The 16,877-nt window shown below is 51.4% G+C and overlaps 1 protein-coding gene and 1 non-coding gene across 3 annotated transcripts in view; both read right to left on the bottom strand.

Moving 5' to 3' along the window:
• Positions 1–4,932: 4,932 nt before the first annotated feature.
• LGR6 (leucine rich repeat containing G protein-coupled receptor 6) overlaps positions 4,933–16,877 on the bottom strand; it is a 143,755-nt gene continuing 131,810 nt past the window's right edge. For both annotated transcript variants that reach the window (XM_085082960.1, XM_085082959.1), the window contains 3 exons: positions 14,651–14,811; positions 9,030–9,110; positions 4,933–7,442 (listed from right to left, as the gene is read on the bottom strand). In XM_085082960.1, coding sequence (XP_084939086.1) covers positions 6,205–7,442; positions 9,030–9,110; positions 14,651–14,811 — 1,480 coding nt within the window. In that variant the 3' untranslated portion in view covers positions 4,933–6,204. The remainder of the gene's footprint in view (positions 7,443–9,029; positions 9,111–14,650; positions 14,812–16,877) is intronic.
• Positions 15,091–15,194, bottom strand: LOC146426868 (U6 spliceosomal RNA). Its single transcript, XR_014856651.1, has one exon. It is a non-coding gene; the product is annotated as a U6 spliceosomal RNA (small nuclear RNA).

Consider the following 16,877-nt stretch of genomic DNA (forward strand, 5'->3'; position numbering starts at 1 on the left):
CTTGTGATGCTCCTGCTCTGGACTACACCAAACAGCAGCCCCTTCCTGGGTCGGTGATGGAAGGAAGAGGTGTGTGGGAATTCAGTGTCCATATGGAGATAAGCTGGATAACAAGGAAAAGATCACAGCAGGAATTGCAGCTAACAAAATATTCACAGACCAAATACTGAGATGAAGTGCCTCAGTTTTGCTTCTAGGAGTTCAAACCAGCAAACTTTGAGTAAATGAGAGTCTGGAAGTTGCCAGTCAGGTCTGGGATAGTAATGGAAGAGATTGCCTGAAAAACGTATATGTAGTTTTGTGTCAGTGGAGAGTAGGGACAAGGTGTTAACCCCTTGGTAGCTCAGGTATGACCTGGAACTGCTGAGGTCACCTGCCAGACCTGATGTGTGGTCCATCCCACTCTTGAAAATGGGCTTGCATTCTCCAAAATGTCTGTTTTCCTTTGGCCTCCAAGGAGCCCAGTACCAGACATTGCCATCCCATGCACAGTTTGTTCTTCATTCCCGTGGCCATGGCAGTGCTGCCATCCCAAGCATTCCCAATCACGGCTCAGTCTTCCAGAAATCACAATGTTGATGGAAAAAACAATGAGATTGAAAAAACAATACTGCGGGGTGCTTGCTCCGCTGGCTTTGTTTCAGAGGAGCTGCCCATCTCCAGCCAGGAGGGCTGGACGAGTAAAAAACTGACATCTGAGCGTGCCTACAAACTGCCTCCACATTGTCCTGTTAGACAATGCTTCCGGGTCCCTCAGGGCCAAAATCCTCCTCAAACATGCCATGTCTGCCCTTCAGGGTGTCCTGGCAGTGCCTCGCTGACGTGCAGGGGAAACCTCAAAGGTGCCCAGCCCTGACAATGGCTTCCAGAGCAGCTGTGCCTGCCACCCCGCCACCCCCGGGCCTCTGCCTCCAATGCTGCTCCCCAGCCAAAATGCAGCCCACAATGGCCTCATCCTCCTCCCTTTCAATGTGTCCCACCGCTCTGGTGCCCTCCCATCCACTCAGGCTGTTACAGTGTGTCCCCATCAGCTCAGAGCTGTGGCCTTACCACATGGGACTTCCAGCCCAGCTCCACTTAAAGTAATGGAATGTGAATGATTTGGGTCAGAAGGGATCTTAAAGATGAACTCGCTTTGTTCCACCCTCTGCCCTGGGCAGAGAAACCTTCTACTATCCCAGGTTCCTCCAAACCCTGTCCGACCTCGTCTTGGACACCCAGGGACCCAGGGGCAGCCACAGCTTCTCTGGGCACCCTCATCACCCTCAGGTGTGTAAGGCCTCATCACCCTCACAGAGAAGAATTTTCTCCCAAATATCCTATCTATCCCTGCCCTCTGGCAGGGGGAAGCCATTCCCCCTTGTCCTGCTACTCCAGATCCTTGTCCCAAGTCTCTTTCCAGCTCTCTTGGAGCCCCTTTAGGTGCCAGAAGAGGCTCTAAGAAGAGCCTTCTTTTCTCCAGGCCGAAAACTCCCAGCTTTCCCAGCCTGTCTTCAGAGCAGAGGGGCTCCAGCCCTTGGAGCATCTCCATGGCTGCCTCTGGACTCTGTCCATCAGCTCCATGTCCTTCCTGTACTGAGGCCCTCAGAGCAAGAACTTCCCTCTGTTCTGGCCTTGCGGAGGTAATTTCACACCTGTGTTGGTGACTGGAAGTGTGTTACACAGTCAAAGTTGACTCCTTCTTGCCCGTGGGACTGGCTAATCCAGGCAGGATGTGCTGCCTGTGGAAGCAGAAGGGTCACTCCGAGGTACCCCTGACTGGCTGAGGGCTGAGCTGTCCAAAGGTGGGCAGAGTGGCACCAGTAAGGGCCAAACCAGCTGCTAAGAAAGGAGATGGAGTGGTGCAGGATTGCTTTTAATTTTTTCTAATAATTATTGAATTTAGTGTTTGGTAGGGTGGAAAGACATGTGTGCACTGTTAGAGATGTGATGAAAGGCACTTTAATGAGCATTTGTCAGAGAGCTCATACTCTGGATTTATGGTGTGCAGCAGCAATGGAAAGATGCTGGTTTCTGTTTCCTGCACCTCTGCAGATCCCTAAACTCTCACTGTTTCTCAGGCACCTCTTTGGTCAGTTCAGAACATGCTCTATGCTTATGCTCCCTCCTTTCCCCTTAGCAACTCTGCAAGGAGCACAGCTCAGAGAGAGCTTCAGGCTGTGGTTGCTGCAAATGGGCTCTGAGGGGCTGCTGTGGCCTGGGGGAGCAGAGGGAGCAGGTCAGCCCTGCCCCACAACCAGCTTGTGCTCAGTTAAGCTCCCCTGAATGGCCTGTATATCAACGAGTGGGGAAGGGCTCTGTGCACCATGGCAGCTGGATAAGAGGATCCTGGCTGGTGCACTGTGTAGTGCCCCAAGTAGCTTTGTTCTCTTTGAGGCTGACAATTCTTGAGTTGCCAGGAGATGGGCACTGGCTTTCAGAGGCAACTGAGCTTCCCTGGGCAGAACCAAGGACCCTTGATGGGAAAAGGTTCCCTACTGAACAGTGAGGAAATGCTCCTCTGCTTTACAGCACATCTGCTCTTGGGGCTCAGGGCCCTTTGGGGTGGTCTGATGCTCTCTCAGTCCCTCCTTCCCCAGGGGTGCCCTGCAGCCTGTCCTTGGCTCACTGGGGACACCCTCCAGGCATGTCCCTGGAGACATCAGTGAGGCAGAGCAGGGTGCAGCGGGGATTCTGGGTGTGCTGTAAGTAATGGTCAGCACATCCATGGGCAGCATCTGCTGTGGAGGCCCCGAGAGATGGAGTGAGGTGCTGTGGGTCTCAGTTTGGCTGGCCTGGGCTGGGCTCTGGCACAGACAGGGCCTGCAGGGCTGCTGGCCATCGCTTTGTCTGGGAGAAGAGGGTATGGGAAATCCCACATTGACCAAGGAACCTGCACAGCCCAGAGGGCTTTTATGCAGACCATCAGTGGGCTTTTCCACAGCTTCCTGGGGAAATTGTTCATGGGAAGGGCAGTGCTTTCACCTTTATCAACCTTGTCATTATCTCAGGCTCCTCCTGAGCTGGGCTCTCTCAGATGCTCTCCCTCCTCTTCAGCCAGCTCCAGACATGATGAGCATGAGCTCTGGAAAGCTGACTGAGCTAGACTTCTGCCAGCCCTGGTCTCAGACTCCCTGTTCTTCTGTGTTCAGTGACATCAAGGGTGTCTGTAATGCTGTTTGCCATTGCTTTACCCCACAGTAGCCACCATGTGCAGCACCCACAACACCCCAGCTAGGCTGAGACTGTATAGAGACGCTTTGGATGAGGGCTGTAATTTGTGTAGTCCCAAGAGGAAGCTGTTGCCTCTACCCCACAGTGTCTCCAATCACAGCAGCCTGACATGTACAGGAACTGCACAGCATCTGACAGTTTGGGAACCCTAAATACCAGCTGGGGACTCAATTTCTGCTACACTGACCATGCAGCATCCTGCTTCTCTTGTCCCCAGTACTGCTCAGGTCCTGCTGCCATCACGATGTAGGGCTGTTCCATGATGGCCCAGTGCCCACACAGAGCTCCTGTGTCCTGCTGTTGGGGACAGCTTCTGCCCTGTGTGTGTTTGGGTACCTCAGTGACTGCTTAAAGATACTCCCACCAGCAGTGCAGGGCAGGGGATTTCAGGCAATAGAGTGTTGCAGTTAGTCTGTGACCTATAATGATGCTCATTTTGTCGATGACAGTGGGGTTTATTTTAGGGTGTCTTCCAGTTAAAGATTTCCTTATACAGTAAGGATATGTGCTGGGGAGTTTGAGTTTATGCTGGGGATCACAGATTTGTAACATAACCTGAGTGGGAAGTGACCTTAAACTCATCCAGTCGCACCCTCTGCCACAGGCAGGGACACCTTCCACTATTCCAGGGTGCTCCAAGCCCTATCCAACCTGGCTTTGAACATTTCAGTGATGGGGCAGCCACAGCTTCTCTGGGTAACCTGTGCCAGGGCCTCCCCACCCTTATGTGGGAGAATTTTTCCCCCAATATCTAATCAAAACTACTCCCTGGCAATTTGAAGCCATTCTCCTTTGTCCTGTCACTCCAGGCATTTGTAAACAGTCCCTCTCCATCTTTCTTGCAGGCTCCCTTTGGGTACTGGAAGGCCCCAGTTAAGTTACTCCAGAACTTCCTTCCTCCAGGTTGAACAATTTCAATTCTCTCAGCCTTTCCCCATGCTTCATCTCTATAATCAACTTTGTAGCCCTCCTCTGGACTCGCTCCAAGATCCCACTTCTAAAGGAGCATTTTTTCCCCTGGAAATTGACCTAGGATGAGTTTTTCCCAGTTCTGTGCATGTGAACAGTCCTAAGGACATGGAAGAAAATGGCTCAGTGTTTTTAATAAGCCAAACAGGAAAACGGATTTTGAGCAGGTGTAGGATATCAGAAGTCTGGATCAGGATTCAAATCTCACAACAGGACATGTTTTTCATAGTTCCCACCTGAAGACCGTAGCAGAGCTTTGGACTTTTTCACTAAATTTGGGGGTCCCACCCTCTTCTCTTATCCTTGGATCTTGTTCCTCTGATTTCTTTCTATCTCTCAAGTTTTTCTTGAAATAAGACCACAGGGCTCAAGTGCAGAGGAAGGAAGCAGAGCCAGGCTCTGGCTGGTGAGTCTGACTTTGCATGGGGCACCCTGTTATATGATTATGCTTTTATGCCACAGACTCTGTCCTGCTCATGAACTCAAACCCCTGTGCAGCAGATCAGCTCACAAGAGTCTGGTCTGTGGGGCCTGGAGAGGGACCCTGGTGCTACAATTCTCCTGCATAGAGGTGGGATTTGGCTCTTCCCTCTGATAAGAGGGGTGGGGAGGGCAGTGCCAGCTCAGGTGGACACAGCACAATTTCCCAGCTCTCACTCGGGCAATGCACACAACACCCACGGCACAGCAGCTGCCAAGAGAACCACCAAAGTGCTCCTCACATGAAAGAGGACAGAAACCAGCCACTGGTCAGCAACAGGGCTTGTTTATTATCTCACGGAAATGAGTGACAAACAGCTGCAGTAACGTCAGCAGAACCAAAGCTTTGCCCAGGGCCTGAGCTCTGAGCTCAGGGCTCCCTGCTGCACCTGGTGGCACTGGGAGGGCTTGTGATGGAGTCAATGGATTTGGGAGATCCCTGAACTGCAGGGAGTGGATTTGAGGCCTGTGTCCTCCTGATGCCACCATCCCGCAATGCTGATTTCTGTTTCCTCCTACACCAGCTGCCTGCCCTTAAAATAGGAGAAGGCACATGGAGCCCCCAAAAATGGCTACACTGTCTGTGGGACATGTATCCAGAACCAAGAGCCTCTTCCAGCAGTGGGGCTTGGGGGCAATGAGGCAGCCAGGTGGCTACAGACAGAAGTGCCCCAGGTGTGCTGTGCTGTGTGAATAGAGGGAGTGGTGAGGGTGGAGGGGGCTTGGTGTGCCCTTGGGTGCCTTGGCTGGGTGCTGCTGGGTGACCTCAGGCAGAGCACATGGGTTTTTCTGGGAACTGTTTGGATTTGGCTGCTGTGGGTTTCAGAGACCCCTTGTGAGACACTGTGGGTCAGATTGAAAGATTGAGCATCTCCAGCTCCTGATAGTGGCTGGAAGTGAGGGTTGTGTCCAACCCATGAGGATCCCAGTGAATGAGTGGAGATTCCCAAAACAAAGGTGGTCCAAAACTCAGGTGCACACATGGATATGCTGCTTTTAATGGCGTGAGACAGACACCGGCCCATTTCCAGGGGTGCGTAGGACCTGCAGAAAGCCCTAAAGGACAAGGCTTGGGGATCCTGTGGGTGGCCATGTCATTTCTGCTGGCCATTTCCATGTGTTGCCACAGAGCAATGGCTTTGGCTAAGACGTCTCTGCCTTGAGAAGATGTGCTTGGCTTCGCTGCAGGCTCCTCCTGGCTGGTGATGCTGCAGGGTGAGGAGGAGGAGGATTTCCCTGACCCACTTCTTGAGCCAGTGGGGCTCTCTTGCAGGCAGTTCCTAGCAGAAGAGAGACTCACGCAGGGATTGTCTCCTCCCACGGCCAGCCCTGAGTGTCTGGAGCTCAGTCAGAGCCCTTCTGGGCCATGGGCAGCTGGCAGAGCAGTGCCTGTTGCCCAGGCAGGTATGATGGGGATGAGGGTAGACAGGTTGTACTGGTGCTTTTCAGGGAGCAGTTTGTGTCACCTTGCTGGCCCCTCGGCACTGGTGCTGGCCCTTGGCATGTGCTGTGGGGCTGTTCCCACGGCTGCTCCGAGGAGGTTTATAAGTGAGATGTGTAGGGCGGTGTGGGTGGGGAGGGGAAGAAGGTTATCTGGAGGCTGCTGCCAGATGGATCTAGGCTCTCTGAAGTAATCAGCACCTCGCTGTCACTGAGGCAGGGACAATGCTCAGAGAAGCCCCTCTCCTTCCCCCTGGTGCCCACCCTTTGCTGGCAGGGGATGAGCGTCATGGAGGGGAAGCTGTAGCTGTCAAGGATGGGCTGCACTCCCAGGGAGTCAGGTGTCTCAAACATGTGGTCGATGTCGGAGAAGTTCACCAGAGCCTGGGTGGAGTCATAGGAGCTTTTCTCCATGTCATCAGCCCTGCAGGACTGGGGGAAGCTGCCCTTGTCCTGCCCTTTCTGCCGCAGCAGGCGGAAGTCATCTCTGAAGTGGGGATTGAAGAGCAGGTAGAGCAAGGGGTTGAGGCAGGCGGGCAGGGGCAGGACCACAAGGAGGACGGATTTGATGACCTCTGGGGTGATAAGGAAGAGGTTGAGGGTAGAGGAGAAGGTGAGGAAGGCCACTGGGCAGTAGAGGAGGCAGTTGGTGAAGATCAGCCAGGCCACATGCTTGACCATGGCGCAGTCCCAGACCGCGCTGAACTCCCCCTTCAGCAGGTTGCAGTAGAGTCGGATGTAGGTGCCGGTGATAGTCAGGAAGCAGAGCATGTTTGTCATCACCAAGGCCACAGTGAAGCCCAGGGTGGCAGGTTTCCCCTCTGGGATGGGGTACGGGAGGCACAGAGGGGATGCTCCATACTCCCCGATGGAGAAGAGAGGCAGAACGGCAGCCACAGAGGACAGCAACAGGCAGCAACAGGCAGCAGCCTTGACCTTGCCTAGGGAGGGGGACTTTCCATAGCCCCGCACGCAGGAGGCTGAGAGGCTGCACTGCACAGCAGCCAGGGTCAGCAGGAAGATGGCAGCCTGGGAGGCCAACACAGACAGGAACCCTGTCACCTTGCAGCCTGCGCCCGTCTCCCATCTGGCGCCGAATTTGGCGAAGTGGCCGTAGGTGAGGATGTCCACAAGGGCCAGCATGCTGCAGGAGATGCCCGTCAGCATGTTGGCCCCAGCGATGGAGCCCACGAGGAACTTCACTGGGGAGAGGTAGCTGGGGGAAGCAAAGACAGCCAGGATGACCAGTCCGTTGCAGAACACCGAGACCAGAACGATGACCCAGACTCCCAGGCGGATGATCCAGCTCTCAAACAAGTGATCACAGGGCTTGAAGGGACCTGGAAGACAAACCCCGAAGTTACACCCAGCTCCAGTGGTGCCGCTCAGAGTGGTGGCCAAGCCCCAGCCCTCTCCTGGCCCCACTAGCCATGTGAGTGCTGAGGGCTGGCAAGTAAAATATGACATTGTCCACCCTCTTCTGCAGCTGACTCTTGGCTCTCTCCCTGCACTCCTGACCCCACACTGGAGTGCCTCTAGCATCCTCTTAGATCTTGTCTAGGGCAGAAACAAGATACAGTGAGAAGTCAAAGTGAAATGTGAGAAATAAGAAACTGATCAGAGCTCCTAAAATGTAAAAAGGTCATGACTCCAGACCCACCAACACTCCTGGTGTCAGCCTGACATTTGGGCCTCTCTGCCATTACCTGTTCCTTCTCATGTTCTGGGATCTGGGAGTTAGTGGTGTGGAGATCTGTAAGGATGCTGTATCTGGCTCTGGCATTGCCAACCTCTGTCTGTACACTCAAGACCTTGGCTAAGAGGTGTCTGACTGTTCCTGCATGAAAGGCCTCTGTACATTGGGGATGAGCACCATGAGGTGAAGTGTCTGGGCATGAGGGAGAGAGGGAGAGAGCTGGGGTGGCAGGGAAGGGACAGAGGGGTTTGGGAAGGCAGAACATGGAAGAATATCAGGAGAAAGAAAGAATAGAATTGGATGGACGGACGGACGGATGGACAGATGGATGGATGGATGGGAGAGTGAGTTAGGGAAGGTCATGGAGGGGTAAAAAGAGGGCTGGTGTGGATGATGTTTGCCAAAGAAAAAAGAAGAGGGTGGGGAAAGAGAGAGTGGGCAATAGCACAGTTGCCTCTGGGAGGGATTGGGATGTTTCAGTGAGGGGCTCAGCAAAGACAAAATCAGGATGGTAGAAGTTTTAGGTGGCGGAGAGCAAACAAAATAAGAGGAAATGGAGAAACCTTTTTCATCTCAAAGGAGGTGAAGCTCAGAGCGCCAGGCAGCAGGACATGCCCTCAGCTGAAATCTTGCTCCTTTTGCAACAAACTCAGTGTGACAACTGGTGAATACTCTGTACCTGCCAGTGTTCCACCCCAGACCACCCCAGCCTCCAGGTGTGCTTGTGTAGACCCCACTGAGCTATATACAGGGACAAAATCAGAAGGCAACTTCCTTGGGCCCCAGCTAACTTGTGCAGTCCAGTGCCTCCCTGGTTTCCCTTCCTCAGGAAACAGAGCAAAGTGCCCCTGCAGTTTGCAGTGCCATAGGTATGATCAGGACTTTGAGGACAAGGCCTTGCCATGCAATATTCCAGGCTGGCTGAGACAAATCCAAGTGTAAGTCATGGAAGGAAACAGGGACTTCTGGAGAGCCACATCTGTGAGCAGCAGGTCAGTGGATGGAGGAGCTGGTGAAACCTGAGATTCCTGACCAAGCTTATCCTGACCTGGGCCTCTCCTCATAGGAGGACAGCTACTTCCAATGGGGAGCAGGAAACTCCTCACCTGTCCCCCACTTGGCCCAAGCCCAACCTATCAGGCTTCTGATCTGAAGGTTTTGGGGGATCCTGGGGATTTTAAGAAGGTCAAAGGATGTCAGCTCTGTTCAAAGGGTTTTCCTAGCTGCTCACCGGGGCTTGGTGTGCACTGAATAGTGGGGTGCAGCTTGGATTCCTCAAGGTCCAGCTGAAGATCATCTGCATCTAGGTCATCTGGGGAGAAAAGAACAAGAAATGGTGAGAAAAACAAGCAGAATCATCAGAACTAACTGGGCCAGGAGCTTTTCCTGCTGCCTGTCCTCCACACAGACCTTCCCAGCCAGTTCCCAGCCTGCAAGTTCAAAGTAGCTGCTGGTGTACAGTTTGTCCCCTGCAGTCACTGCTGTAGAGGGAGAAGATCTTGTAAATGTTGGTGGGTTGCAGTGTAGCCAACCACTCTGTTTTTAGGTTAATTCCAACATTTGAAGTGTAAGAGCCCCAAATCCCAGAGCTGTGTGACTGCGGCTCCCTCCTCCCAGCACGCTTTATTAAAAGTAAATAAATATTCCAGCCTGTGTGGTTACAGAACACAAAGCCTCCAAATGCGTCTTCTCCATGGGAGCTTTCTGGGCAGGCCTTGTCCAATGTGAGTTCATCAACAGGGATTTTGGGGCTTTGTTCAGAGGGAGCCATCGGCCTCTTCTTGCAGCACAAACTCTTCGTCAGCAGCCACCGCCACCAAGCAGCTCAGCAGCAAAAAGACAAGGCAACCAAACATTTATTGCTTTATTTTATGTCCTGTGAAATCTTGGGACTGTGGTGCCCTGTTTTTAATCGTGGATGTTCCCAGGGTTTGCAGAAGGCAGACTGCTTGTCTGTGGCTGCAGATTGCATCCGTGGGGTTTGTGCAGCCAGGCTGCAGAGCCCAGCCCTGCACCAGCATCTCTGTCATGCTGGCAGCTGCACCCCAAGCCAGGCTTGGGCTTGCTGAGGGTTAGGCAGAGAGCTCCTGGCTGAAGGAGAAGCAGCTGGAAGGGAATGGGGCCAAGCCCTCAGCTGGGTTTTCAGTGTAGGTCATCACTAAGGTGAATGGCATCCTCTCAGTCTAATCCAAGACGTGCTTTTCTGCTTTGTTCCTTGTTCCTCTTCCCAAAGTCCTGCTGACTGACAGTGCTGGGACACAGTGAGGACAGCTGCTGTCCTGCTGCTCCATTCCCACCCATGGCACCAGCACAGCCTTCAGCTCCCAGTGGAGATCTTTGGAGGGTTTTCTGCCAGCGGGAGGAAAGGGAAAGGATGTGGTTTTGTTCTTGCTGCAGCCTGGCTGCCAGAGAGCTGAATCTGTGGCTGTGGGATGAACTCTCTCTTGGATGGATGGACTGATGCTGGAGCCCAGGTGTGCACCTGACAGCTCAGACACTGCCCAGGAAGGCAAATTTCCACAGTGCTGAAGGCTGACCTGAGAGTGATTTACTTGTCCAGTCTGTTTAGAAGTAGTGCCTATCATGAGCTCTACTCCCTGCCTGTGTTTGAAGATGTGACTGGGATTATTTGATTAAAGGATGATGACAAATAACGTGCTATCTTTAGTGCCCTCTGACAAGATTCATGGCTTTCTCAGCTTCAGGGAGCTTTGGAAAAAAAAGTAATTTTAAAAATCTGTCTGTATAAGAATTGAAATATTACTGCTGCTTTGGAGCCTGGCAAGGAAACACTCACAGTGGGATGGAAAAATATTTCATCCTTGTATTTTATAGTCTTATAAATCTCCAGTGTCTTTTCCATCCACAGTGCGGAGGCTGTGATGTGCAGTCACGATATCCGAATAACACAGACACAGCCTTGCACTTTCTGTGCTCTGCTGAGACCCAACCCTTTGGAAAGTGTAACCTGTGCCATCCCTTTTCTCATCAAAGCCTGGTTTTAAGCCCAGGTTAAACATTTTCATGAAGTGAAGGATGATCTTTTGTTTTGTCTGGACTACTGAGCCTGCTGGGAATTACAAAGCAATCCTTAGTCAGCACAGCAGGATTCAAAGCAAAAAATGTACCTCTCTCTGCTGGAAACCAGTTCTTCTCCAGCCTGGGAACTGTGGAGAAAGGAAAATGGCTGTTGTGTCCTAGCAAGGCAGGCTGCATTGGTTTTGAAGAAGCTTTTATTTATTTGAATTTTGATAAGGTGCCTCCACTTTCTGAGGTGATATGGAAAACCCTCACTTTGCCAGTAGTGCCCTTTCCATAAAAAAGGAGCTGCCTGTATCAAAAGTCAAGTGAAAGGAAAAGGAGGAGAATTGGAGATGGGACAGAACAGAAGTCACTGTGCTGAATGCTTTTTCCCCTTAATGCTGTCTGTTTGTTGCCCTTAGTCCTGTCTGCCTCAGCCAGGGCAGTCCCCAAGGTTTAAAGGGAACTGCCCTGTCCTCAGCATGAGGACACCAGTGGCTGCAAGGGGCCTGAGCAGATTGTCTTTTGGGTCCCAAGTAGCCTTCTTGAATGACAGAAGTAGGAAAAGTGCAGCTCTAAGGACCCTCCTGGGTTTGCTAGGTGGTTGCAGAAGTTCATTAGTAACTTTACAAGCTGTAGGAGGTGCTGGACTGGGGGAAGCAGTGTCCTGCTGCTGAGGAAAACCTCCATGTGTGCTCTCTTGTCACTTCCCAGAGTTTTGTTCCATTATTGCAAACACATGCTCCTAAATGAATACATCCCTTTCTATCCTCAAACCAGAGGTCCCGAAGGGAGATGCTGGCATGGTGATGGAAGTGCCCCAGGGTCCTTTTCCTGCCCTCCTGTGCAGCCACTGTTGGGAGCTGCTGGAGTCTGCTGGAGGCTGTCCTGGTGACAGGTCCCTGAGCCATCTTTGGCTTCCTGCTCAGCACAGGGGACAGGCTTGGGGCAGGGGGTGTCTGCTAAACACTGCCAGTTGTAATCCAAAGAGGCTGAGACAACTGGGATTGTCCAACCTGGAGAAGGGAAGGCCTCAGGTCGATCTTAGAGACCCTTCCAGCATCCAGAGGGGCTCTAAGAGAGCTGTAGAGAAGCTGTGGCTGCCCTTGGATCCCTGGAAGTGTTCAAGGCCAGGTTGGATGGGGCTCGGAGCAGCCTGGGGTAGGGGAAGGTGTCCCTGCCCATGGCAGGGGTGGAACGAGAAGAGCTTTAAGGTACTTCTCAAACCCAAACCATTCTACAATGCTATGATATCCCAAGCATCGAAAATGCTGGAAGTGAGACCTTAATATCTATTGTGACAAGGTGACAGAATGATGAGACATGCACTGACCACACTCCTTTGGGCTTCAGGTGGCTGTTACTCAGATGTGAATGGGCATATTTGGGTGGTGTGTGGTGGATTCCCAGGCATCCAGGGCTCTGGAAGGATGGCAAAGAGCTGATCTGGCCCTGGGGTCTGTGGCACCACGTGTGCTCTGTGTGTGGAGTCAGGTGGTCCCTTGGGTGCTGGGCTTGGCTGTGGGATGAGTGCTGGATGTGGGAGCAGGAGAGGCTGCAGGAGCCACTGCCAGGCAGGGCAGGGCTGGCCATGGGGGAACCATTTCTTGTACCTACATGGCTGCCTGGGACAAGTTGCCTTTCACTACCCAGCTGGAGGTTCTGTGGACTCGTTTGCGAAGACTGGGAGCAACACACAAGGACAGAGAGGACAGAGCTGTCTGGAAGTGTTCCCTGTCCCTCTCACAAGTTCTCTCGCAGTATCTGAAGTGCCTGGACAAGCCTGGCTGGACCCTGCTGTGGCACTGCCCTGAGGTACTTTCTCTTAAGTAGACCACTTTCCCTCTTGCATGAAAGGAATGTTTGGGAGTTTTTTTCCTCTTTAATGAGAGAGTGTTACAAGGTTCATATAATCCAGCTAAATACCACAGCAGACATCAGAAAGGAAGCACAGAGAACAGAAATAAAGTACTGATTAATTAAGTAAAACAGCAATGTCACAAACTCTTTATCATTAAGAGCAGACCCTGTTGCTGAACGGTAAGGAGAGTCATCTGCAAAAGCTGCACATCATAAGGAAGGATGTTTCTGTGCATTTCACATTTGCACCTCTGTGCTTTGATGTTTCAAGACACATCCAATGCTTTAACATCTGAAAATGGGAACCTTTACGAGCTGCAAATAGTCTCATTTGGCATGTCTTAGAATCAGTCAGCATTCCCCTCGGGTCCCAACATCTCATGAGCACACCATCCATGAGGTTAAGACTGGTGTGGAGGCCTGGGACCCTGTGGTAGGTTTTAGTCTGCTGACAGGGCCAGGTGAGAGCCAGCAAAAGCAGGTCTGTGGCTCCTTGTCACAAACTAGATCTTTCCACAAATGCTATATTTTGCTGGGCAAACCCCACAACTATCTGCACCAGGACTGCTACAGTATGGGCTGCATTAATGACGGAAAAAGTGATCCAGCTTAGAATAAAATCCTGCAGCAATGACTGTAACATGATTCCTCTGTACTGTCTGGCCAGTGTTGCCACCAAGTCTACCATGCTTCCTGGAGCCACATCATGCCAGTAGGAATCACAGTTGCTACCTCTCTGGCTGGACTTTTTGCATGTCTAAAGCTTATTCTTAGGCTGTGAAGGATCAGGGCAGGAGCACAGGGCTCATGGGTCACTTGCTGGTTCTGTCACAAAGTGTCTTGGTCACCCTGCCCATAACACAGAGACCAATGGTTCTGGGTCAATATCTGCCTGCTCAGGATGTGGGAGGACACTACAGTGCCCCTGGCTGTGGCTGGATGCTCAGTGCTCCTGGGAGCAGGTGAGACAGGGGCTCTGCAGGGACACAGACCTCTCTCCACCTACCATGTGGATTTACCTGCAGGATGTCTCAGACCTTGGAAGTGCACTGTGTTTACACAAATATATAAATAGATGCAGCATCCAGGCTGTGTCCTGAAATGCTGTTTCCACTCTCCAGCAGTTACAGAGGAAGCAAAGGGGCTCATGCTTTTCTTTACGTTATTCTGAGCGTCTCTTGCAAAAGGATCACACCAGCCTTGTGCTGGAGCGGCTGCTGTGCTGTGAGGCTGGGAGTGCAGGGGTGCCTTGTACTCTCTGCTGGCCTCCTGGAGCTGGCTTCATGCAGGTCTGTGCAGGGCTGCACATTGGAGCACAGAATAAATTGACTCTTGGACAGAAAGTGCTGCTCGACCATGAAGCTCCTTGTTCCCTGCCTTGGCCAGTCCCAGTCTTGTGTTCCCCAAATGTGTCCTGTTGTCACACCTCACCCTGACCTTCGCTGTAACATCAAGGGTGTGCACAAATGTAGCACATACACAGGTGTCTCTACCTCCAGTCAGCTGAATATTCCAGGCCTTTGAGTTCATTCTCTTACTCAGATTAATCCCAGGGTCCTTCCTCTAGACATTGTAACAACATAGACTGATGTCCTGCCAAAGGCTCCACATTGCTCAGAAGTCTGATGACGAAGCCCAGTTGTCCCAGGTAGCCTCAGCCGCCTTCCAGTGCCCTGGGCAGCCTCCCTCCACAGCCAGCAAGGCCAAATGGACAAAAATGTCCATGCTGTGGAGGACTGTCAGGTCCTTTGGTTACATTGTGAAGGTTTGGATGTACCTGATCTACTCTTTCTTCCACACAGGGTCACCAAATGAAGGCCACTCAAAGCAATGGGCTACCTGTGTTGAAGAAAGCTCAGCCTGCCTTCCCTGAGGCAGGTGCCACCTCTGACAGTGGCCCCACTCCTGCAAATGCAGGATTACACCCAAACTTGCCCAAGGAATGATCATCATTCAGCCCTGTTTACTCACAGTGGTTATCGGTGTGACCTGGGAACAATTCCAAGGTCCTCTTGTGGGGATCCTCCTCCTCAGGGCTCATGTCTTCTGCCTCCCACTGGCTGGACACCCTGAAGAAACTGTTGCAGCTCCCGTAGGCACAGCACTGGTAGGCATATGGCACCTCCAGGACTCTGCAAAGAGGAAAGCAGAACTTTAAGGTCTGTCCCCTCCATGCCCTGACTCTCCATTGCTTTGCACTTTTTGCTTAATTCCTTCAGAACTGTTCAAAGATTAAACTCATCTATACAAAGTCACAAAATACTCTGAGTTGGAATATTTTGGAATACTGGAAGGGCTCCACAAGGATCATCATGTCCTGTTCTTGAGTGAGTGGCCCATGCAGGGATCACACCCACAATGTTAGTGCTATTAGCATCATACCCTAACAGTTGAGCTAAACTCAGAGTCAAAAATACATGGAACACTCCACGAATTTCTGTGATGTCCTTGCACAGGAGCCATACTGATCTTCTCTGCATTGCTCCAGTTTGGATACATGTGCTGCTGACATGACAAAAGCTCTTCTGTGTGGTGATGGTTACAGTGGAGAGGGACTTTGCTCGGGTGAAGGACTCCCTGTAGGACAGAGTGTGGACCCAATGGCACCCCATTTTTGGTGCCTAAGACACTGTCAGTCCATAGAATGTTGTCAAACACCAGGTTTGGAAACTGCTCTAAAGTTCCCAGATAGTTCCTTGTCCTGGTTGCAGCCAGAACAGGGTTAATTTTTGCAGTAGACATGAGGGAGCATGGCCAGGACCTGGAGGTCATTCTGTACCACCTCACTCATTGCTGGGGGCTGGAGGGAAGGGAGTCTCTTCTGGGGAGAAGGGAGAAAATGTGGTGTGGGAGCCATCTGGTATTTGTTTGGAGTATTTGTTGTTGGGGGCTTTCCATGTGAATAGTTTTCTTTTATTATACTTTTTATTAATAATATTAATGCTGTTACTGTTTGTTTCTTATCTCGTTACTGTTTTCAGTAAATTGTTCTTATCTCAGTTGATGATCTTGGCCTTTTGTGCCTCCAGTTGCAGGGGAGCAAGTGGTGCATGATTTTAGCAGGAATACTAAATTGGAGAATACCATTCCTGAAACACCACACTCCTAAAAACCCACCTGCAGTTCTCCTCAGACTAAATTAGCTCCTCTCTCCAATGTGCCGTGTACAGTCTTCAATTTTTACCCCAAGGCCATGTTTTGCCAGCCATCCTTTCTTTCTTTCAAGGGGAGAAGCTTCCCAAGTGTGAGGCTCCCCTTTCTTATTGCTGAGGGTCAGAGAGACACCTTCAAACTCCAGTTCCAGGAATGTGGCTCCACCATGCCAGCCCAGGCAGGGAATTCTCAAGTCTCCCAAGTGAAGCAAAATTTACATTTTAAAATATATATATGATTTCTACTTGAAAGTTGAATTGTTAGTCACTAATTACAGCATGTATTACAAGGTTAATTCAACAGCAGCTGAGCATCATCTGGACACAATACCAGGCTGTCTGTCAGCAGCTGCATTTTTGGCTTTGCTGGAAGTCAGGGAGACTGCTGATGAAGGCAAAGGAACCTCAGGTTTTCCAGACAATTAAAGTCTTCTGACAAGATCAGTAAATATGGTGAAACTCTATATTCTAAAAATATGCTTTTGTTTTATGTTCCCAAACATTTCTGGCTGAGCCCCGGGAGGGTCTGGAAACTCTGTATACAAGCTTGTTTCCTGTTGTAAGCTCCAAATTAGATCCTGTTATTGAAAGGTGGTAAGGGAGGTGCAGACCATCCCAGCAAGGCTAACATCTGCTCTCAGATGACTCCTCCAGACATATCCCCCAAGAGTGAGGCTACTTAATGGCAGTACCCCAAAATTTAGGGAATGTTAATGGCTCCATTGCCTGGCATGGTTCAGTGAAGCACTGCTGCAGGCTCAGTTTCTCTGGTACAAATCCAAACCCACTCCAGAGATGCTGGTGGAACTAATTTAGAAGAGAAACACCCTGGAAGTGCTGAACTTGACCCACCCTGCACAAGGGACTGCCTGTTGGGAGTGGGTCTGGAGACCACAGAGCTGCTCCCAGGGCTGGAGCCCCTCTGCTCTGGAGCCAGGCTGGGGGTGTCCAGGCTGGGAGAGCTGGGGGTGTCCAGCCTGGGAAAGAGAAGGCTACAGGGAGACCTGAGAGCTCATTCCAGTTCCTAAAGGAGCTTGGCACTTGTG

The sequence above is a fragment of the Lichenostomus cassidix genome, chromosome 26 (assembly GCF_008360975.1).
Source record: "Lichenostomus cassidix isolate B80296 chromosome 26, HeHo_3.0, whole genome shotgun sequence".
Classification (NCBI taxonomy): Eukaryota; Metazoa; Chordata; class Aves; order Passeriformes; family Meliphagidae; genus Lichenostomus; species Lichenostomus cassidix.